Source organism: Fusarium phalaenopsidis (genome assembly GCF_050370095.1).
Source record: "Fusarium phalaenopsidis strain FUZ10S chromosome Unknown contig_32296, whole genome shotgun sequence".
NCBI lineage: Eukaryota > Fungi > Ascomycota > Sordariomycetes > Hypocreales > Nectriaceae > Fusarium > Fusarium phalaenopsidis.
This window is the reverse complement of record NW_028145408.1, coordinates 108,543-132,070: the sequence shown is the minus strand read 5'-3', so window position 1 is coordinate 132,070 and position 23,528 is coordinate 108,543. Positions and strand designations below refer to the sequence as shown.

Sequence of the window (23,528 nt, the reverse complement as noted above, 5' to 3'; positions counted from 1 at the left end):
TACTCTTATTTATCTTTTAACCCACTTTTATCAGCCTATAATTCCTTATCTAGCCAATCAGCTCTTTATAAGGACTGAATCTACTGCCTATTCTCCTCCTATTTTAGTTACCTACCCTACACCTTATTCAGACCTTATAGTCTATATTTTTCAGTCTTTTACAATACTATAAAGCCAGGGGGGAAATCCTTGCGAATCTAGGTCGAGAATAAAGTAAATAAGGATCTATTCCTCTAGATCAGATAGTCGGCGTGAATTAGAAATAATATTGACTCGGGCTTGAATGCTATTATATCGGTCAAAGAGTATTAAATGCTTGACTTAGTAGAGCTTTGCGGCACCTCTAAGACTTAATTTTGGGGTATTTTAATGGGCTTAAAGTGTAAGAAGGATTCTAGCCTCTTTATTAGACTATGACATACTAGGTGGTTGAGAATTAATGGATTAAATAGAGAAGGTATAGGTTGAGGGATTTTTTGTCCGGTTCGCTTGCTGTCCAGCTCGCTATACATATACGTTATAAAATAATATTAATTTCTTATTGCATTAAACTTTTCGTACCCCTCACGTACTTCCGAGGTGACCGAGATAAGTGGGGCAAGTGACTTTGCGGAGGTCCGCACCCACTCAGGAGATAGGCTTGACCGGATACAGGAAGGCGGGACGGTGCTAAGTCAAAACTCCGACATTTATGTCCTCCCTCCAGTATTTTATAATGAGACCGGTCGCGGTGAGAGTATTGGCGAGAAGGACAGAGTATTTAAAGAAGTAGTTCCATCCAGTTGCGAAGCTAAGCAAAGTCAAGTCAGTACATGAAACAACGAGCGTTATTATGACAGGCAGAACACACATACCCCAAAGCAGGATCCACGAATCTGGTGGCATAACCACTGAAGCCCTTATTCATGGGTGTAATGATGGCCATCTCTGCAAATCCTGTCATAACGGTGTACACGCACGTGCCCAAGATTCAATAAGCGATCAGGATGCTACCTGGCCCACCGGCTGCCAAGGCTTGGCCGCTGCCGATGATCAGGCCGGTACCAATGGACCCAGCAATGGCGAACATGTTGACATGCCGCATCTTGAAGCCCTGTTTCAAGTCGATCTGTACCTCGGCCGACGAGGTCTGTTGGCCATCGTTGCTCGCACGGCCATCGGGGGTGTCAGGATGATCAACATCCAGCGCCATGTCGTCTTGCTTGGTAGCCATGTTTCCAATTAATGTTTTGAAAGGTATGATATAATCAGATTGAACTGAAATGATACAGATCTGGGATATCGAAAGACTGGGTTCAATCCAGATTATATGCTCTGGATCTGCCCTTATCAGCTAACAGGGGCTCAGTCATGCCAATCTCCGGGGTAATCTGGGGATGGTCTGGAGTTGGAGTTTGCAGAGTCGCCTCGCTCATACCATGAGGGGCGGAAAAGACATCCGCAGCGGCAAAGCCAGCCGCATGTTGTCACCAGACTACTTTAGCATACTGATAAGAGTACCACTTTGACCTCCTTGGGTCCGAGCCGGATTGCAGTACGGAAAAGATAAACTGAAATGGAGCATATGGATGGGAGGAGAGGCATTCTATAGGTTTTGATGAATGAAAGTTCCATCCAAGTCTGACACATACTCTCACAACATCAAGAGAATGTGACGCGTTTAATTGTAGGAGGGCCTTCTATTTCCTGCAGGCCATGACAGCAGTTTCAATTCACAACTGCACCACAATTAAACAAACCTACAAGGGAACACTTTGAGAGTCAATTCAGTTGTTTTTATCCTTCCTGATGTATTGAATGTCGCAACATGGCTCCCAGATTCTCACATTTAGGCCTCTACTCAGGCAACGCAGCCACCACGTCCAATCCCATCGGCGCATTCTTAGGCATCTCCATGACCTTCATCGCAGCTCTAGCCGGCTTATGATCTCCCAGGTACTCAGCGGATACCTTGTTGAAGACTTCAAATTGGTCGAAATCCGTAAGATAGACGTTTTGCTTGATAATCCGGTCCAGGCTAGTGCCGGACTCCTCCGAGATGATCTTGAGGTTCTCGAAAATGCGGCGAAGTTGGTTTTCGGCAGGCCCATCCACGACCTTCATGGTGGCTGGGTCGAGGGGGATATAGGCTGTAGTAAATACCAAGCCACCATGAATAGCGGCATGGACGTAGGGGCCGATGGTGCGGGGGGCGCGGTCGGGGCAGACGGCCTTCATGATTGTTGCTTTGGTGATGCAATCGGGTAAACTTGAGAGAGGTGTAACAGTGGATGTTTCGAGGTTGAAACCTTGTTATCAGGATTGGAATCTAGAAGCATGGGTCTGCGCTTTTATCTTGAGTTGATTATCAACTTCATCCATCAAGATGGAGATAGCGGATGGCGATCCGAACACAGAGATGCAACCCGCGTGAGCCCACTTGGCGTAGCGGATTCCTTTTCCGTCACGAAAACAAGATCAACGGGACTGCAAAACTTGACGCACCATGTCCTCTCTTCTGGTTAGCTTCCTCATGAGAGTCAGGGAAACTCGAGTCATTGGCTGCGACTAGTGGGACGGAGCAGCTACCCGCTCCTCTTCCCGCCACAAGACGGGATCAATACCCGCTCTTGCAGGGCACCCCCACATTCGCGCCCTCAGACCAAGCTGCGGAAGCCAGGCCGCCTGAATGATCAATTCTGTTTGTAAGTCCGCTACTCCCCTGGTACCTTGTTAAGAAAGGTACGAGACAGCTGGTATGATCAGCACTTGACCTCGATCCTTGGTCCATTCCTGTCAGACTTCCTGTCCTACGTTTCTCCCCTGTTTTTGTTGTCATTCATTCAAGATGTTGATGTCAATGAGGCAGGGAGCTTGCCTTGGGCTACAAACTGCCCCCACAGCTCTTCCTCGGTGTACAACTCGATTATCATCAACCGCGACCGCGCGAACCGCAGTCTCATGGAGAAACGTTGCATTGAAGGATAAGAGAGTCCTCTACGCTGCTGGAGGAACAAGTTTAGCTGTTGTGGGTTTGTTTCTAGCGACTTCAACATCGAAGACGCAGAACAACTCCGACGACTCCCGGGATATCAGTGCGCTCCCCAAGCTCCCTTTCAGTAAGCTTTTGTCTGGCTGGATGTAAGTACTGCATGGCGGTTGACTACATGATACGTGGTGACTGACCTTTCCGGACGATAGAGCCTTTGCTTTCTGCTCCTCGCCCACCTGGGTCGACATCGGCGAAGGCCTTTACAATGTCGTGTCCAAAATACCGATCGTTTCTTCAATCACCCGCGTCTTTGTTATGCGAACCTTTTTCAACCAATTCCTCGGCGGAGAAACGACCGAAGATTGCATACCGAAAATCAAGGCCCTACGAGAGGACCAAGTCGGGACCCTCCCTGGTTATAATATCGAAGCCGAATTTGATGGATCAAGCAAAGATCCCAGACTTATTCATACTAAAGTCAAGCATGTGATTGCCTCAATCGAGGTTCAAAGACACTTAGGCAAGGAGTTTTGCCCTGACACGGCTACGTTCAGCGGAGATAACCGCTTCTGGGTCAGGATCAAGGTTACCGGTCTTCTCCCGCACCCAGTCGCCATCCTCCATGGTTCCAATTCCATCTTGAAAGCCAGGGCCTCCAAGGGGCTCGACAAGGATGTGCCTTATCCAGGGCTACCGCACGATGGTGACTGGGAAGCAGCTCTGAACGGAGTTGGTGCAGCTGATCGCGAGCAACTGGTTGACCTCCGCGCGACTCTAGAGACTATCGCGAGGAAGGCACGCGAGAACAACGTTCGTATAGTTATCGACGCTGAACAGAGCTGGTATCAGCCAGTGATTGACAGCCTGACTGATGAGCTCATGCACAAGTACAACCGTCTTGATGGCGGACCTGCTACCTGTATTGCATCATTCCAAGCTTACCTTCGCCGGTACCCACAGCTTGTTGATCAACAACTACGCCGTGCCGAGGAGAAAGGGTACAAGCTGCTCTTCAAGCAGATCAGAGGCGCATACATGGTGACGGAGGCTTCGAACTGGAAGGGCAAGGAGGGTTTAGGACCCGTTTGGCCAACAAAGTCCGAGACTGACGCAAGCTACAACTACGGCATTGAGAAGACACTGTCTGTAGTCGCAGATCAGGTCAAGACTACAGGTAGTTCGACCATTGGTGCCGTTTTTGCCACGCATAACTCCTTCAGCATTGACCTGGGCATCAAGCTGCTTGAGAAACACGGGCTTGCCAAACGGAGGGCCAGTGACAACAAGCTCATTGTTTCAAATGAAATCGCTGGAAGCATTGCCTTTGCACAAATCTATGGTATGCCAATATCGCGCTCATCATCGGTGAAGTGATTTGGTGTCCTGACTTGACTGCATAGGGATGAAGGACGACCTTACAAACAGAATCAGGGGATCAGTCGCAACAGAAAGCGGGTTTCCACTCGTTGTGAAGGTACGTTCATTATCATACCCATTTCTGTGCACCAACATCACTGACACCACTTGTCTGCAGTTAATGAGCTATGGTAATTTGAAGGAATGTTTGCCCTTTCTCGCCAGACGAGCCACAGAGAACAAGGCTGTTCTAGAGGGACGCGGTGGAGCTGCAACCGAGAGGATACGTCTGGGCCGTGAGATCCGTCAGAGATTGGTCCCATTTGTATCATAAATGCACGAGATCCGTTCTTTCGATTTAGTAATTTCAGCTATTCCTACGCCTTGAACCCAACGTCTCATACATTATTAATACATAATCCTAACCCTACGCCTGCGTACGATGTATTAATATCCCCAACGATCCACCCTTCCCAAATCCAGGAACCAGATTGCCAGTGTAAGCAGAGCCGAGGTAGATGCCTAGGCCGAAAACAAAGCGTTCAGTGATAGTCCAAGCAAGCCTGATGGGGTTATTATCATAATGGCGGCGAGTGCTAAAGGTTCTGGTTGCAAGCGTATGTCTGCAGCACTGTTCTTAAACCGAGGGATTGCTTCGGTCCGTGACTGTGATGATTCTTGTGTCTTTGAAATAGCTGGATTTCAAGAACTTGAATAACGGTTGGGCAGAAGTTTTTCTGTGGAGAGCGGTAGAGAGAGAGCCAGTTGGCGAAACCACCAGAGCCGACGAGGCCATTCAGTTCTTGTTGAACGATGAAAGCAACCATCGTGTTCAAAGTTGATGTGTACGCCAATTATTTGGCAACTCGCCGAGATTCTACGTCTAAGCTGCCTAAAATACCGTATAACTCCTCCACAACGTAAATCTCGTACGGAGGTTAGAGCAGTTAAATACCCCTTGTGTAGATAGGTATGAGTCTTCGACTGCCTGCAGCCCGCAGGTGGCAGAAAGGCTAAAAGAAAACGGCCACTGTGTTAGCATTGGGATATGATACTATGATGTGTTGGAAATGTGTTCTTTATCATAGTTGAAGCCGGGATAACCGACAGACAAGATCGATGAAAGGAACGTATCCATTACAGAACTGTTATTAAAGCCGTTGTAACCTGCCTTTTTCAGACCTTCAATTCAGTGCACTCAGGGCCTTTAGCTCAATTGGGTTGTCAGCTTTGGTAATCAACTCCTTATCTGCGCCGCCAGCGCTGCATTTGCCCATATTCTCTCATAGTACTAATAGCACTATACTATACTATATAAATATATAACGATAACTCTTTCTTTTTTCATTGAAAAAATTTTTTGACCTTTAACTATTGAAATTGTTACTTTTGCTCTTACAAGGACCAAACGGGCGTTGCTCATACCCCCTGTCAACAGCTGCTGTATGTCCAACCTTCCTACCTGCAACTGACTCTTGCACGCATCTTGACGACCAAAAGTGACATACAATGGACAAGTTCGACTGCGTTGTCGTTGGTGCTGGTGAGTAACGTCAATGCCGATCCTCATGCCGCTGGCCTAGGTAGTATCCTTCACGTCTAGGTAGCTGGATAGGGCGAATTCAGTGGCTCCTACGGAGTACAGTATGGGATGGATGCTAATTTGGACCCTTTGGTTAGGATGGTACGGCTTGGCCGCCGCAAAGCAGTATCATTGCACTTGCCCAGATGACTCTCTGGTGGTCTTCGAATCAGAAGCTACGCTCGGTGGCACATGGGCAGACCATCGCCTGTACCCAGGTCTCAAGAGCAATAACCTCCTGGGAGGCTACGAATACCCCGACTTCCCCATGGACAGCGCCACGTTCAACATCCAGCCGGGCGAGCACATCCCCGGCGGGGTCATCAACGCCTATCTCAAGGCCTACGCAGTGAAGTTTGGGATCATCGACTTGATCCGCGTCAAGACAAAGGTGCTTGTGGCTGAGCATCAGGACACGGCCGAGGGTGGATGGGTGTTGACGGTCGCCGGCTCTAAGGAGGAGACCAAAGTCTACACCCGCCGGCTCATTATCGCGACCGGCCTGACTTCCGAGGCTTTCCTCCCGCATTTCGATGGCCAAGAGGTGTTCGGCGGAAAAATATTCCACGGCAAGTACTTTTTGCAGAACAAGGACACGATACAAGCGGGCAAGTCCGTGACAGTGTTTGGCGGGACAAAGTTCGCTTGGGATGCAGTCTATGCGTATGTCACGGCTGGTGTCAAGGTTAACTGGGTAATCCGGTGTACGTTTATGTCCTGGCGTTGTGCTTCATTACTCGTCGAAACTGACGAGAAACCAGCATCTGGACATGGTCCCTGTTGGATGTCACCGTCGTATGTGACGCCGCTTAAGAAATGGATCGAGAAGCTGGCGAGTATGTGCTACTTAGTCTTCCCTCCCTGCTCCAGCTTCTGACAGGACTGAGCAGACATTCGGTTCCTCACTTGGTTCAGCCCTTGTATATGGGGCGAGGTTGACGGCTACAGAGGTATTCGCAGCTTCTTACACAGCACTGCCGTGGGCCGAGTAATTGTCAACGGCTTCTGGAGCGTCCTCGGTGGCGATGTCATAGCCGTCAACAAGTACGACTCGCACCCGAACACGGCCAAGTTGAAGCCTTGGATTGAGGCTATGTTCATGGGCCCCAGCTACAGCATCCTCAACTATGAGACCGACTTCTTCGAGCTCGTCAAGGGTGACCTGGTCAACGTCCACATTGGCGAGATTGACCACCTCAGCCCAGGAAAAGTCCACCTATCAGACGGCACCGAGTTTGAATCAGACGCTCTTCTTGCCCACACCGGCTGGAAACACGTACCGCCTATGAAGTTTCTCCCCGAAGGAATCGAGAAGGAGCTTGGCCTGCCACATGCACCAGTACCAGTGGAGGGAGCGCCAGAAAAGGACCTGGCGAATCAACAGCCGCTCATAAAGAAGGCCGACGACGAGATTATGCAGCGCTTCCCACGCCTCAAGCAACAGCCTGTCTGGAACAAGAACTACGTTCCCCTGACCGACCAGAAAGGCATTAGCAGTAGCGACGACGTGACGCCATGCAAGCCTCTCACTCCGTATATGCTCTATCATTTTCTAGTGCCGCCGTCTGAGCGCCTCCTTCGGACTCGCGACATCGCTTTCATCGGCATAGTCAGCAACTTCAGCAACATCATCACCGCCCACCTCCAGGGCCTCTGGATCAGCGCCTACTTCTCGGGTCGACTCGCAAAGGATCCTGCTGCCGCCGTCGGTGATGAGGTATCGATGTCGAAGCTGCGATACGAGACGGTGCTACACAACCGCTTCGGCAAATGGCGTTATCCTATCGACGGCCACAGGAACCCTAGTTTCATCTTTGACGCAGTTCCGTATCTTGACCTGCTGCAGCGTGACCTTGGACTGGACCCTCACCGCAAAGGCGGCTTCTGGTCCGAGATTTGGGATCCGTATCTCCCTCCGGATTACCGGGGAATCAATGAAGAATGGAAGGCCAAGTATAGCAGTGATAAGCCGATCGAATAAGGTGCACTCCCCCTTGCCTTAATTTCCCCCACTTAGAAAGATATCAATAAACTTGGGTGACCTCTGATTGTCATGTTTGGCCTTGCTTATGAATGTTTATATGATGGTCAACGTTCGGAGCGTCGAGAACCTACTCAAGTACCCGTTGGCTCATGTGGGGCTAGGGCCCCAGGCGATCCAACCTAGCAAGCTAGGTTGGTCACAAAATGGCGGGACAGCCCCTCACTATGACACGTCTGAATTTACCTGCATTTCCCACCCAAAAACGCCAAAAAAGAGACACAAGGCGGTGTAATCCAGTGCATCCGCATCTATCTTCATTATGAGTGCCACAAATAACGTTAAGGCCGCGAGGGCTGTGATCGCATCACGTGCTAGATTCGCCAACCGGCCGCATCGCGCTGCTTCCTCTGGCATCACAAAGCCACTCTCTGTCAGGGCTGCAACGACCAAATACGAGGCTTCTTCTTCTTCTGCAGTCGATCGTCTCATCAAGCAGCTTGAGAACCCTGATTCCGTGACGCCTCCGGGCCGCCCGCGCCTCCTCACGGATGAAGAAGAGGATGCCATCGTCGCCTTCGTCACCTGGATGGAAAGGGCCGGCTTTCCTGCCTCGAAGGGCGAGATTGAAGACGCCGCCTACACCCTTCGCCGCCGTAGGGACCCAGAAGCGAAGCCTATCCCAGCTGCGCGGCAGAATCGCTAGCGATTCCATTTAAGTTCCCATACTAAAAAAAAAAGGCGCTAATGAATAACGTACTTGATAAGCATGCGGATCAGACAAGCATGCGGATCAAAAATCCCTCATCCTACAACATTTCCATTTAATCAATTAATTCTCAACCACCCAATATGCCACAGTCAAATAGAGAGGCTAATATCCTTCTTGCGCTCCAGGCCTATCAAAATGACCTAAAATTAAGTCTTCGACGCGCCGCAAAGGTCTATGAAATCTCTTATACTACTCTCTATCGCCGACAGCATGGCATATCTGCGCGTTGCGATTGGATCCCTAAATCACGCAAACTATCTGATCTAGAGGAATAGATTATTATCTAATTTATTCTCGACCTAGATTCACGAGGATTTCCCCCGCGACTACGTAGTATTAAAGAAATGGCCAACCGATTACTCGCCGACCGCAACGCGCTACCCATCGGTAAGCGCTGGGCTAGAAACTTCATTAAGCGACACCCAGAGCTTAAGACGCGTTTTTTTCATAAATATAACTATTAGAGGGCCAAATGCGAAGATCCAACTATTATTTGCAATTAGTTTAGGCTCGTTAAGAACATAATCGCAAAATACGGCATCTAATTAGAAAATATCTATAACTTTGACGAGACTGGCTTTATGATAGGCCTAATTCAGAGCGGGATGGTCGTCACAGGCGCAGAAAGGCGTGGAAGACCGAAATTAGTGCAGCCTAGAGACCGGGAATGGGTTACAGTCATTCAGGCGATCAATGCGGAAGGCCGGGCTATCCAGCCGTTCATCGTGGTTACGGGCCAATATCACCTCGCCAATTAGTACCAAGAAAGCAACCTCCCGGGCGATTGGGCTATTGCGACGTCTCAAAATGGCTGGACCGATAACGAGATAGGTCTCGAGTGGCTAAAGCACTTTAATCAGCACACAACCAACCGATCAACTGGTCCCTATCGTCTTCTAATCCTCGATGGCCACGAAAGTCACCACTCGGCCGACTTTGAGATATATTGCGAGGAGAATAATATTATCACGCTCTATATGCCGCCTCATTCATCTCATCTACTCTAGCCCCTTAACGTCGGTTGCTTTGGGCTACTTAAGAAGGCTTATGGTCGAGAAATAGAGCATCTGATCAGATGCTCTATAACCCACGTTTCAAAGACCGAATTCTTCCTGGCCTTCTACGCCGCATTTTAAGCCACTATGACGAAGAAAAATATCAAGGCAGCCTTCAAAGGGGCTAGGCTTATTCCTTTTGACCCAGAAAGTGTGGTCTCGAAGCTTAATGTGCAGCTACGGACTCCAACGCCTGCCGAGGAGGAGGCTAGCCCCTCTAACCCTTGGGTCTCAAAGACCCCAAAGACCATCCTTAAGGCCCAATCTCAGTCTAAATACCTTAAAAGAAGAATCAGAAGGCATAAAAGTAGCTCTCCTGAATCAATTCTAGAAGCATTAAAGTCTCTTTCTAAGGGAATAAAGGCGGTTATGCATGAGATGGCATTGATGAGGGCTAAGATCTAAGACCTTTGATAGGCAAATAAGGCATTAAGCCGGCGGCGGAGGGCAAAAAGGACCCGCCTATAGAAAAGAGGGAAGATGACTCTAGATGAAGGAAGGCAAGCAATTAATCAGATGGATATTAGTGCGCAGGTAGTGGCTGAATCGTCGAGAAGTGGTGGTTAAGGAAGGTCGGCGCGACCGGGGGTTCGGCGCTATGGTATATGCGGTAAGCCCGGTCATAATGCAAGAATATATTAGGTAGTGATTAAGATATCTAGGGAAGAATATAGTAAGTAGTTTTAATTAATTAAATAGTTTATTGTATTTTTATTGTGATTTATATCTTAGAGGTTGAGATTTTTGATCCACATGCTTATCTAATCCGCATACTTATTAAGTACGTTAGATAAAGTAATTCTATTTAACTAAAACGGAATCGCTATATCTATAAGTTTTATCTAGTAAAATATATTTTAACTAATATATATATATAGCAAGTGGATTAGGCAAGCAAGTGGATTAATTTGCTTAATAAAGGGATTTATACCTAAGATTATATTAATTTAAAAATTTCTAAGAAAATTAAGCTAAGCCTAAAATAAATAAAATTAAAAGTTTAAGTATATTATATAATAAGCTATTAATTTTAAACTTTATATATTTTTTAAAAAAATCATAGTTAGCTAGTATTTAAAAAGTCTACTTATATTATATAAATAGCTATTAATATATATAATAAGCGAGTGCACTAGACAAGTAAGTGCACTAAAAATCTCTACCTTAAAGATAAAAATCACTATAAAAATACCATAAACCATTTAATTAATTAAAACTACTCGCTATACTCTTCCCCTGATATCTTAATCACTACCTAATAGGTCCTTGCATTATAGCCGGGCTTGCCGCAGATACCATAACGCCGAACACCCGGTCGCGCCGACCTCCCTTAACCACCACTTCTCGACGATTCAGCCACTACCTGCGCATCAACATCCATCTGATCAATTACTTGCCTTCCTTCCTCTACTATCATTACCCCTCTTTTCTATAGTCAGGTTCTTTTTGCCCTCCGGCGCCGGCTTAGTATCTCATTTGCCTCTCAAAGGTCTTTATTCTCAGCGGTCAATAAGGCTACCCGATGCATAACTACCTTTATCCCCTTTGCAAGAGACTATAGAGCTTCTAAAATTAACTCTGGGGAGCTGCTCTGATGCCTTCTAATTCGTCTTTCGAGGTATTCAGACTAAGATCTAGCCTCAAGCACGGTCTTTGGGGTCCTTGAGGCCCAAGGGGTCGACGGTTCAGCTGCCTCCTCAACCGGCGTTAGCGTATGTAGCTGCATATTAAGCTTTAAGATCATATTTTCCGCATTAAGAGGAATAAGCCCAGCTCCTCTAAAAGCCCCCTTGATATTTCATTCTATCATAGTGGCTTAAAATGCGGCGTAGAAGGCCAGAAAGAACTTAGTCTTTGAAACGTGGGTTATAGAGTATCTAATTAGACGCTTTATTTCTTAACCATAAGCACTCTTAAGCACGCTGAAGCACCTAACGTCAAGGGGCTAAAATAGATGAGAGGAATGAGGTGGCATATAAAGCCTAATAATCTTATTCTCCTCATAATATCTCTCGAATTCGATAGAGTAGTGACTTTCGTGGCCATCAAGGATTAAGAGATAATAGACACCAATTGATCGATTGGTTGTGCACCGGTTAAAGTGCTTAAGCCACTCGAGACCGGTCTCGTTATCGGTCTAGCTATTTTGGGTCGTCGCAATAGCCCAATCGCCCGGGAGGTTACTTTCTCGGTACTAGTTAGCGAGATGATATTGGCCCGCACCGATGATAAACGGCGGGATCGGCCAGCCTTCCGCATTGATCGCCTAAATGACTATAATCCATTCTCAGTTTCTAGGCTGCACTGCTTTTGGCTTTTTATGCCTTTCTATGCCTATGACGACTATTCCGCTTGTAATTATGCCCATAAGAAAGCCAGTCTCATCAATATTATAGATATTATCTAATTAAATGCCGTACTTCGCGATTATATTCGCTATAAGCTAAAACTAATCGCAGATAATAGTTAGATCTTTGCACTTAGCTCTCTGGTAGTCGTATTTATGAAAAAAACGCGTCTTAAGGTCTAGGTATCACTTAACGAAGTTTAAAGCCCAGCGCATGCTAACTAGTAACACGTCGCAGTCGGCAAGTAATTAATTAGCTATTTCTTTTATACTATATAGCTAGGGGGGAAATCCTCGTGAATCTAGGTTAAGAATAAACTAAATAATAATTTATTCCTCTAGATCTAATAGTTTGCGTGATTTTAGGATAGTATTATATTAAGATTATATGCTATTATGCCGATGATATAAGGCATAGTAGTTAACCTAGTAGAGCCTTATAGTTTATTATAGTTTTAAATCTAGGTTATTTTAAAGGGCCTAAAGTATAAGAAGTAATCTAGCTTCTTTATTTAATTAAGATATCTCTAGTTATAAGGAATTAATTGATTAAATGGTAATGATATTAGATAAGGGATTTTTAGTATACTTGCTTGTCTGGTGCACTTGCTTATTATGTATATTACTTTATAAAGAACTTTTTTTAAAAATCTAAAAAAATATAAATAGCTTATTTAGTAATTTAATATCTAATATAACTCTTTTTAAGCTAGTAGCTATTTTATAGCTATTTTAATTAGGCTTAGAAATCTCTGCTTTTAGTATATAGTATATATAATCCACTTACTTATCTAATCTACTTACTATGTATATACGTTAGGTATTAGCTTTAAAGATATAATATTAATACTAGGGTCGGACCCGAGCTTATGCAGCTAAGGTGAACTGGTTGATTGGATATCTAAGACTAAGAAAGGGAGAGAAAAAGGAAAAGAACTAGCTGTGACCCCGCTGCGGATTTTGCGCAGGGCTCGCAGCGGGGCTACGGAGAAGGATTTCTCCGGTCTTGGTTTTTCCAGGGGGAAACAACCTTCCTCACAGGTTTACCTATAACAATTAAGAAATTATAGCTTAATAAAATAAAAATATAAATAATTCTTTTATTTCTTATATAAAGGTTAAAGTAATTAAAATACCTATAAAAGGTTAGACTTTTTATAATAATATAGCTAGTATATATAATAAGTATGCAACGCATCTAAGTATGTAATATACTTATATTATATATTAAATTTTAATATTTTTAAGCTTAATAAAAGCCGCAATAAAATAGCTATAGGCTTAAGAAAGTATTTTAATAAACTTAACTGTTAAATAAATTATAAATAATTTTTTTAAAATTTTTAAAAAAGTCTCTTAATAAAAAAAAAGCTACTTATATAATATAAATAATTCTTTTTTTAAACTACCTTATAAGAGATTTTTTTAAAAAGTTTTAAAAAATTATAATATATATATATAATAAGCTAAATAGTAAGTAAACTAAATACTTTTTTTAATCTTTAAGATAGAAATTACTATAAAAATATAATAAATTATTTAATTAATTAAAATTACTTATTATACTCTTCCCTAGATATCTTAATTACTACTTAATATATTCTTATATTATAACTAGGCTTACTATAAATATTATAATACTAAACCCCTAGTCGCGCTAACCTCCCTAAATTACTACTTCTTAATAATTCTACTACTACTTATATATCTATATCTATCTAATTAATTACTTACCTTCTTTTCTCTATTATTATTATCCCTCTTTTTTTATAATTAAGTCCTTTTTGCCCTTTAGCGCTAGCTTAATATCTTATTTATTTATTTAAGTTCTTTAACCCTAGCCTTAAGTAAGGCAATCTTATATATAATTATCTTTATTCCCTTAGAAAAAGACTATATAGCTTCTAAAATTAACTCTAGAGAGCTACTTTTATGCCTTATAACTTATCTCTTAAGGTAATTTAACTAAGATTAAGCCTTAAGTATAATCTTTAAGGTCTTTAAAACCTAAGGGGTTAATAGTTTAGTTACCTCCTTAGCTAGTATTAAAGTCTATAGCTATATATTAAGCTTTAAGATAATACTTTCTAAGTTAAGAGAAATAAGCCTAGCTTCTTTAAAAGCTAACTTAATATTCTTTTTTATTATAATAGCCTAAAATATAATATAAAAGGCTAAAAAGAACTTAGTCTTTAAAATATAAGTTATAAAATATTTAATTAAATACTTTATTTCTTAGCTATAAGTATTTTTAAGTATATTAAAGCACTTAATATTAAGGGGCTAAAATATATAAAATAAATAAGGTAATATATAAAGCTTAATAATTTTTTTTTTCTTATAATATCTCTTAAATTTAATTAAATAATAATTTTTATAATTATTAAGAATTAAAAAATAATAATAATTATTTAATTACTTAGCTATATATTAGTTAAAGTGCTTAAGCTACTTAAAACTAGTTTTATTATTAGTTTAGCTATTTTAAGTTATTATAATAGCTTAATCGCCTAGGAGGTTATTATCTTAATACTAGTTAGCGAGGTAATATTAGCTAGTATTAATAATAAATAGCGTAATTACTTAGCTATTTATATTAATTACTTAAATAATTATAATCTATTCCTAGTTTCTAAGCTATATTAATTTTAGCTTTTTATACCTATCTATACCTATAATAATTATTTCGCTTTAAATTATACCTATTATAAAGCTAGTCTTATTAATATTATAGAAATTATTTAATTAAATATTATACTTTATAATTATATTTATTATAAATATAAACTAATTATAAATAATAGCTAGATTTTTATACTTAGCTCTTTAATAGTTATACTTCTAAAAAAAATATATCTTAAGGTCTAGGTATTACTTAATAAAGTTTAAAGCCTAATGCGCGCTAATTAGTAGCATATTATAGTTAATAAGTAATTAATTAATTATTTCTTTTATATTATAAAGCTAGAAGGGAAATCCTCGCGAATCTAGGTTAAGAATAAAATAAATAAGGATTTATTTCTCTAGATTAAATAATTAATATAAATTAGAAATAATATTAACTTAGGCTTAGATGCTATTATATTAATTAAATAATATTAAATACTTAACTTAATAGAGCTTTATAATACCTCTAAGACTTAGTTTTAATATATTTTAATAGGCTTAAAGTGCAAGAAGGATTCTAGCCTCTTTATTAGACTATAATATGCTAGGTGGTTAAGAATTAATTAATTAAATAGAGATAATATAGGTTAAGGGATTTTTTATCTAGTTCGCTTGCTATCTAGCTCGCTATATATATACATTACCTATAATAACTATTTTACTTTAAATTATACTTATTATAAAGCTAGTTTTATTAATATTATAAATATTATTTAATTAGATATTATACTTTATAATTATATTTATTATAAGCATAACATATATAATAAGCAAGCGCCGCAGACAAGCAAGCGCCGCACTTTTCCCTCCTATACTTAACTTTTCATTTAATTAATTAATTATTAACCACTAAATATATTAGACCTAAATACTAAGGCTAGAATACTTCTTACCCTTTAAGCCCTTTAAAATAACCTAAAACTAAGCATCCAAAGCGCTATAGGGATATATAAGATTAATGAGCAGCGGCTACGTCGCCGCTAGCAGGGCATTTAATCCCGACGCGATATTATCCCAAATTCACGCCGACTATCTAATCTAGAGGAACAGATCATAGTTCAATTCATTCTCGACCTAGATGCGCGACGTTTTCCCCTGCGACTACGTGCTATTAAAGTAATAGCTAATTAACTACTTGCCGACCGCGACGCGCTACCCATCGGCAAGCGCTGGGCTTCTAACTTTATTAGGCGATAAGAAAAGTTAAAGATATGTTTTTTTCGTAAATATAACTACTAGAGGGCTAAGTATAAAGATCTAGAGGAAATCTAGAAGTAGTTTTAGCTCGTGGTGAATATAATTGCGAAGTATAGCATCTAATCAGATAATATCTAGAACTTTGATAAGACTGGCTTCCTTATGGGTATAATTATAAGCGGAATGGTTATTACTAGCGTAGAAAGGCGTAGTCGACTAAAATCAATATAGCCTAGAAGCCGGGAATAGATTACAGTGATTCAGGCGATCAATGCGGAGGGCCAAGCGATTCAGCCGTTTATCATAGGTGCGGGCCAATATCACCTCGCTAACTGGTATAGAGAAAGCAACCTCCCGGGCGATTAGATTATTGCAACCTCCCAAAATGGCTAGACTAATAACGAGACCGGTCTCGAGTGGCTAAAGCACTTTGACCGGTGTATAATTAAGCGATTAAATAGTCGCTATTATCTTTTAGTCCTTAATAGCTATAAAAGTTATTACTCCGTTAACTTCGAGAGATATTATAAGGAGAATAAAATTATTACGCTTTATATGCCGCCTTATTTATCTTATTTACTTTAGCCTCTTAATATCGGGTACTTTAGCCTACTTAAAAAGGCTTATAATCGAGAAATAAAGCATCTAATTAGATGCTCTATTACCTATGTTTCTAAGACTAAGTTCTTCCTGGCCTTCTATGCCGCTTATTAAGCTACTATAACGGAACAAAATATCAAGTCTGCTTTTAGAGGGGCTAGACTTGTCCCTCTTGACCCGGAAAGTGTGGTCTTAAAGCTTGATGTGTAGCTATGGACTCTAACGCCGGTTAAGGAGGAGGCCGGGCCCTTAACCCCTTGGGCTTTAAAGACCCTAAGGATAGTGCTTAAGGCTAAATCTTAGTCTAAATACCTTAAAAGATGAATCAAAAGATATTAAAGTAGCTCCCCAGAGTCAATTCTTAAGGCATTAAAGTATCTTTCTAAGGGAATAAAGGCAATTATATATAAGATAATATTATTAAGGGCTAAGGTATAGGATCTTCGATAGGCGAATGAGATACTAAGCCGGCGCCGAAGGGCAAAAAGAACCTAGCTATAAAAGAGAGGGGTAATAATAGTAGAGGAAGGAAGGCAAGTAATTAATTAGATAGATATTAATGCGCAGGTAATAGCTAAATTATCGAGAAGTGGTGGTTAAGGAAGGTCAGCGCGACCGGGAGTTCGGCACTATAAAGTATGCGGTAAGCCCGGTCATAATGCTAGAATATATTAAGTAGTAATTAAGACCTCTAGGGAAAAGTATAGCGAGTAGTTTTAATTAATTAATTAATTTATTATGTTTTTATTATGATCTTATTAAAGAGGGTTAAGAAAAGTGCGGCGCTTACTTGTCTATAGCGCTTGCTTATTATATATATTATATTAGTTAATATATATAATAAGCAAGTGGGATAGATAAGCGAGCGGGATAGCTAGATTATATATTAAAACTAGGATTTTTAAATAATTCTAGAAAATTTATATTAAGCTAAGGAAAGCTAAAAATTAGAAGTTAGCTTAATTATATAATATATTATTAATTCTAATTTTTATAGATTATTAGAAAAATACCCTATAGGGTAGTTTAGAAAAAGTATATTCATACTATATAAATAGCTATTTCTTTATAAAGGAGATTTTTTAAAAATCTATAAAAATTAGATATACTTTATTTATAAGTTAAATAGCTAGAAATACTCTTTATAAGTTTCTAGCTATTTTATTAAAGTTTTTATTAAAGTTTAAAAATCCTAGTTTTAATATACAATCTAGCTATCCCGCTCACTTATCTGTCCCACTCGCTTATTATATATATTATATATAATAATTAGGTCTTTATATTTAGCTCTCTAGTAATTATATCTCTTAAAAAAATATATCTTAAGCTCTAGGTATTACTTAACAAAGTTTAATACCTAGCGCATGCTAATTAGTAATATATTATAATTAGTAAGTAATTAATTAGTTATTTCTTTTATACTATGCAGCCGGGGGGGAAATCCTCGCAAATCTAGGTCGAGAATGAACTAAATAATAATCTATTCCTCTAGATCAGATAGCTTATATAACTTAGGGATCTAATCATAGCGCGTAGTAATGCCATTCTCTCGATCAAAGAGAGTACTATGATAGACTTTATAGAGCTCTGCAGCGCGTCGGAGACTTATTTTTGGGTTATTTTGATAGGCTTGAAGGGCAAGAAGGATTCTAGCCTTATTATTTGCCTGTGATATACTGGGTGGTTAAGAATTAATTGATTAAATAGAGAGGATGTAGGATGAGGGATTTTTGTCCGGCATACTTGTCTGTCCGGCATGCTTATCATGTACGTTATAGATATTTAAATAGGCTATTATATTAATATTAGGTTGTAATATTATATTATATTTTAAGATCTATTTTTTATTATAGTTATAGCCTAGCCTTTGATGGGTTAACTGAGCCTGAAGATCGTGAGAGTGACCTGGGGAACGGTCTGCCATCTATCAGCTCACTAAGACCACGCAAAATTCGGAGCTGACGTCCAAGGACATGAGGGCCCCAGTTTCTGCCACGCACAACATGAGCCACCGCGATGATTCGACCCAAGACAATAACAAGACGCCTTTCGATACATACCATAGTTTCGGGCAGCACAGGCCTGCACCCTGTCTGCTATTATTCTTTGGCCAAAACGTACGTCAAGACGATGTTATGGTTCGTGGTCTCATCTACCAGAAACACGCCTGGCACCTGTTCAACAGCTTCATGATGAACATGGTCAACTTTCTGCGGATATTCGATACCATGCTCGATAGCTTCAGGATGTTGCGCACTCGAGAGCCGTTTTGCTTCACCGTCATACCCTTCCTTGCTTCGTGTATCGGATGGTCACCCTCGAGCTTTGCGTGCGTGCAAGATGTTAAGGACCTGATGTCTGGGAGGATGTTTTACTATCCTGTATCGCTTGGCAAGGTCTAGGCTATGATCCGGCTCGTGGCTTACGCTGAGGGCACATGGTACGCCCTGGGCCATACACTGTAGATGGCTCTCGATCTCAGCCTCGACAAGCACGAGCAGAAGCCCGACCAGATCGGCTATTTCAACCATTCGGAGAAGCGGAGGCAAATCACCCATGGGGCACGGGTCTGGCTCGCGCTGTGCTTCATCGAGCGCGAGATTGCCATGGGCATGGCCAAGACATCCCGAATGCCACCGGTATCCTCGTAAGACCTGGTCCATCTAACATGTCAGTCCCACGTACCACCAACAAACATGAGGCTCGCCTCTCTGGTTGAGGCCGTACAGATTTGTGACGAGCTCCTGCGTGCCATCACGTTAGCCACTGATCTCGAAAGTAGCGGGCTGCAGAGAATGCAGAGCATGAACACGAGATTTGACGAATGGTTCCAACACTGGGACGCTCTTCACGAAGATAGCGGCTACGACTTGTCCTCCTTCCAGGGCACCAGTCTTCAATACCAGCCAAGTTACACCATGATGTTCTTAGGATATGCGACAATTGGCCGTCTGACTAATAACCAGTCTCTGTGAATGGCAATGAGCTGCAACATGATCCTAAGGGAAGTTGTCAAGTTTGTCCTGTTCATAGCCATGGGCCAAATGCATCGGGTGGTGCAGTCCGAGTCGCACAAGCGGCACCTGAGATGGGCTACCAACTACACAATCATGTCACTGGCATTTGCAGGTAAGTTACCTAGGCGTACGGAACCCGTAATGTCTCTTTGCTGATGGCCCCCTCGCCATTTTTGTGCCAGAAATGTGTAAGCGTCAAGACGAGACTGAGCAGCAAGAGGTCTTAGTCGTCGTCGCTACCGTGTCACAGATCCTTACAGACTATCGCGATCCCTTCCTCCACTGATTGATTCACGCGCGTCTGGCGAAGCATTCAGGAACGTCACCCAGTGTGGAAGGTTGGGTATGTAGATCATGGGGCTTTTACATTGTCCGCCAGAGAAGCCTCTTACGGGCACACCCTTTCCATTTCCCGGGCATGGTGATTCCGCGAGGCATCGCTTGGTTGTCGGGGCCGAGAGTGTAAGTGATGACTGGAGAGAAATGGTGGAACGTGGTGGAGGCTCACGATAGTATAGAAATGGAATATATCATGTAAACTGAGACCTCCATTTCACTGCAATCACGACATAAAACATTCACAAGCCCACATATCTCCAGCTTCCCATTATCTCATCATGTCTCCCAAATCCAGTTTGCCGCGCGTCAGCGTCTGTGGCCTTGGTGCCATGGGCATTGGCATGCCCAGGAACCTGATCATGAACGGCTTCACGGTCTCTGGCTATGAGATTGTCCCCACCCTCGTCGACATGTTCGTTCAAAGAGGAGGAAAGGCAACCTCAAGTCCCAAGGAAGCCGCCGAGGCCGCCGAAGTGCTGCTCGTCATCGTCATCAACCACTTCCAGGTCTCGTCGGCCTTCTTCCAGTAGGGCCGCTGATCAATGACTATGTTTGCCTGCGGCACCGACGCTGGTCTCGACCTTGCCAACTCTATTCTCGGTCGTTCGTTTCCAAGGTCAGCCGGATCAAGACAACTGACTCATCAAATGGTGAAACGGGTTCCGGTGTCAACGGAAAAGTCGTCCACCAAGTCAGGCCCGAGATTGTTATCGCGCTGGTCGCCGAGGTCATGGCTCTTGCTGTCAGGGCTGGTCTCAATACCCAGACGGTTTATGACCACGTTCAAGGCGGCGCGGGCGCCAGGTCAATCATGAAGAACCGTATTACCCATGCCCTCGATGGCGATGAGACGGTTTACTCAGCCATGACCAATGGCCAAAAGGACTTGTCCATCATCGTGCGAACCGCGGGCGAGAAGTCGGTCCCCGTGCCCCTCGTTGCCATGGCCGAGCAGATCTACCAGACCACCGTCTACATCGGCTGGCCAGGTATGGACGACTCGGCCACCTGGCGCCTGTACCTCCGCGACGGGCCCGACGACGCCGTGCATTAGCAGACCAAGGTCACCAAGGATACAAGCTCCTCAGCCATCACGCTGCAGGATATTTAGGACATAATGGTCGGAGTGCACCTGGCTGCGACTGCCGAGTCACACGCATTAACAGATGCTGCAGGCCTCAATACCGAGTAGATCTTTGACATTGTCTGCGGCGCCGCTGGCTGGAATGTGAAGTTTGAGAAGTACGCCCTCAAGATGAGGAAAGGGTCCTGGTACCTGAGGGAGGTCGAGGAGTCCAAGGAGTTTGGCGCTCGTCTGGTGATTCTGCGCTAACACGATGTTTTGGTGAGCCTGAATTGCTGACGTCACAACTAATAGGCTAAAGCTGTGACCAAAGCTGCCACTATTGGCTCCAACCTGACTATTGCTTCTGCTGCTGTACAAGTTTACAAGATGCTGGTTGGGCCTCTCTCTGCATGAACAAAGATGAAAGTGAACATTAGCATGTACACGATAGGAAGCGATGATCTAATGACCTTGCACCACTCACTCATCTTACTTGGAATTTGAAAAAGTGTTTCATCTGTACTCGTAGTCTCTGAATCCGATCAATCATACAGTTGTACCTGGGCATCTCTACTATGGACATACCTAAGCAAACGAACTTCACGAGGCTTGATTAGCCCATGATATTGGCGAAGAAATCTCAGGGAAATGCTGCGGGGCACTGGAGGGTCACCTTACTGGACCCCCTTTTGCTTGCTCAGATATCTTCAACTATTGTTCAGCTAGTCCGTTCTCGCGTAAACAGTCTGGTGGAAGGTCTTGATGGTGTTGAAGTATCTTTCGTACTCCACCTCCTCGTTCTCGGGAGAGTCTTGTAGATCGTAATGGTAGTGACCCCCCTCTCCCCTCTCATCTGAATAGCAATGCGTGTACTCCAGTCTGATGCCAATCTTCTCAGGATCCCCGGAGTGGAGGACTGCGAGGCAGATCATAGGCCCTCCAAAAGTATGGTACGACAACCAGCCGTCGAGGTGCTCCTGGTTGTGAAACTTGAACGGCGGCGGGTCGACCTTTGGGAAGGGTGGTATGACGTACAACTTGGCCTTGCCTGACTTTATGACGAACACGCCGCTGAGCGAGACCTGGAGATCCATACCATAGGCTTTTGCGAGGGACTGGCGGATGAAATCCGTACAGCTGCTGACATCACCCCGGCGACCGCGTGCGCTGAGCTTGATCACCGGTCCCGGAAGGCCTGTCGATCCGTAGAGATTCATCATCAGGCCAAAGTCGGTACTTCCAGACAAGGGACAGCAGACGGGCAACGCACTGCCCTCTTTACTTAGCTGGGCGGCCCGAGTCAGGTTCGTCACGCTGTCGAAACCGTTCCCCCAGCTGAGATGGTGGGCGAGTTCTGAGTTGGTGCCGTCAACGAGAAAGGGGCCAGCCCCTGCCCCGATAATGACTCCCTTTCCTGGAGACAGACCCATGAGCTTAGCGCTCTCGATAAGCGAGTAGGTCTTGTGGAGATACGGTTGGGGGGGTAGGTCAACCTGGCCACCGATGTCGGCAGCAGTCTCGGACCCGGTGAGACCCTCGCCGGTGACCTTGAAGGGCGTCTGGCGCAGGTCGGTGACTGTGGCCGATGAGGTGATATAGTTTGAGGGGAGCGCCTTGGCCAGAGTCTGAGCGATGTCCTCAAGGAACGGCGGCGAGAGCCTCAGCTGTGTTACTTTCATTACGATCTTCTGGGAGGAGACGGTACTTGGTGTTTAGGGTGCATCACTTGCCAGTGCTTCTTGCAAGCGTGTCTACTGATTGTCTTATACGACAAGAAATATCATGGTAGCCCAAATCAGCGGTGTCTTAAGGGCTCAACTCCGCTTCCCCATCGTCAAACGCCAAGACTGTTTGCGAAGCTGGGAGTCTTGGTGACTAGTTGCCCAAAAAGGAAACCCCGCATTGCCCCACTCGGCGCCGAGGGCGGGGCCGAAACCCGAGGTCCGAAGACTGGATCCTCGGAGAATCAAGAGAGCACAATGCCCGATTTCTTCCAAATGATATGTCAAGATTCCCCGCGACCTCAGAAAATATCATGTCCCCTCTCACTGGCAAGCTTCCCGGGCCCACTAGCCTTTCGCCCTGACACCGACACCATGCCCCCGAACCACGCCATCTCTTCAAGCCGGACCGGGGTGGGTTAATATAGTTAACCATGGCTCGGTCATGAAGCTCACGTCTCCAGGCACGCGTCATCGATTCGGCGGCAGCTTTACTTCTGGCATAGACAGATTGACCCTGGTGGCCGATTGAGGAGGAGACACTAGAGACCGTGACGATACGACCAGAGCGATCATGGGGAAGATGAGGTGCGATGGCTCGAGTGAGCAATAAGGGGCCAAGGACATTGATGGTATAGACGCGCTCGAACTCCCTGGGTTCAATAGGCCCTAGCTTACCATTATTCATGTGCTGCTTGGATGATACACCGGCGTTATTGATTAAGATGTCCACATGGAATGGCTTATCGGAGGCGTAGGTTTTGAAGGCTATCTGGGCGGTGAGGAGGATAGCATGGGAGGCCCCGATCGGCGATGCGAGATCAGCCTGAACGCAGCCACATGATATTTTGTAAGTG

At 43.7% G+C, this 23,528-nt stretch overlaps 8 protein-coding genes across 8 annotated transcripts; 5 read left to right on the top strand and 3 right to left on the bottom strand.

The window, feature by feature from the left end:
- Positions 1-669: 669 nt before the first annotated feature.
- Positions 670-1,213, bottom strand: LRP88_05643 (uncharacterized protein; the record flags this gene model as incomplete). Its single annotated transcript, XM_083242193.1, has 3 exons — positions 670-790; positions 855-936; positions 994-1,213. 3 exons carry the CDS (start codon positions 1,211-1,213, stop codon positions 670-672), a joined length of 423 nt encoding a protein of 140 aa, XP_083101129.1.
- A 623-nt stretch (positions 1,214-1,836) lies between these two features.
- LRP88_05642 (uncharacterized protein) lies at positions 1,837-2,217 on the bottom strand (the record flags this gene model as incomplete). Its single annotated transcript, XM_083242192.1, has 1 exon — positions 1,837-2,217. One exon carries the CDS (start codon positions 2,215-2,217, stop codon positions 1,837-1,839), a length of 381 nt encoding a protein of 126 aa, XP_083101128.1.
- Positions 2,218-3,286: 1,069 nt separating this feature from the next.
- LRP88_05641 (uncharacterized protein) lies at positions 3,287-4,345 on the top strand (the record flags this gene model as incomplete). The annotated part of the gene is made up of 1 exon (XM_083242191.1): positions 3,287-4,345. One exon carries the CDS (start codon positions 3,287-3,289, stop codon positions 4,343-4,345), a length of 1,059 nt encoding a protein of 352 aa, XP_083101127.1.
- A 1,491-nt stretch (positions 4,346-5,836) lies between these two features.
- LRP88_05640 (uncharacterized protein) lies at positions 5,837-7,890 on the top strand (the record flags this gene model as incomplete). The annotated part of the gene is made up of 4 exons (XM_083242190.1): positions 5,837-5,870; positions 6,008-6,613; positions 6,671-6,745; positions 6,800-7,890. The coding sequence occupies 4 exons, from the start codon at positions 5,837-5,839 to the stop codon at positions 7,888-7,890; spliced, it is 1,806 nt and encodes a 601-aa protein (XP_083101126.1).
- Positions 7,891-8,212: 322 nt separating this feature from the next.
- On the top strand, positions 8,213-8,596 carry LRP88_05639 (uncharacterized protein; the record flags this gene model as incomplete). The annotated part of the gene is made up of 1 exon (XM_083242189.1): positions 8,213-8,596. The coding sequence occupies one exon, from the start codon at positions 8,213-8,215 to the stop codon at positions 8,594-8,596; it is 384 nt and encodes a 127-aa protein (XP_083101125.1).
- Positions 8,597-18,993: 10,397 nt separating this feature from the next.
- LRP88_05638 (uncharacterized protein) lies at positions 18,994-19,503 on the top strand (the record flags this gene model as incomplete). The annotated part of the gene is made up of 2 exons (XM_083242188.1): positions 18,994-19,175; positions 19,311-19,503. 2 exons carry the CDS (start codon positions 18,994-18,996, stop codon positions 19,501-19,503), a joined length of 375 nt encoding a protein of 124 aa, XP_083101124.1.
- Positions 19,504-20,162: 659 nt separating this feature from the next.
- Positions 20,163-21,364, top strand: LRP88_05637 (uncharacterized protein; the record flags this gene model as incomplete). The annotated part of the gene is made up of 4 exons (XM_083242187.1): positions 20,163-20,410; positions 20,506-20,929; positions 21,077-21,202; positions 21,263-21,364. The coding sequence occupies 4 exons, from the start codon at positions 20,163-20,165 to the stop codon at positions 21,362-21,364; spliced, it is 900 nt and encodes a 299-aa protein (XP_083101123.1).
- A 308-nt stretch (positions 21,365-21,672) lies between these two features.
- LRP88_05636 (PTD012 family protein) lies at positions 21,673-22,629 on the bottom strand (the record flags this gene model as incomplete). The annotated part of the gene is made up of 1 exon (XM_083242186.1): positions 21,673-22,629. The coding sequence occupies one exon, from the start codon at positions 22,627-22,629 to the stop codon at positions 21,673-21,675; it is 957 nt and encodes a 318-aa protein (XP_083101122.1).
- Positions 22,630-23,528: the final 899 nt, after the last annotated feature.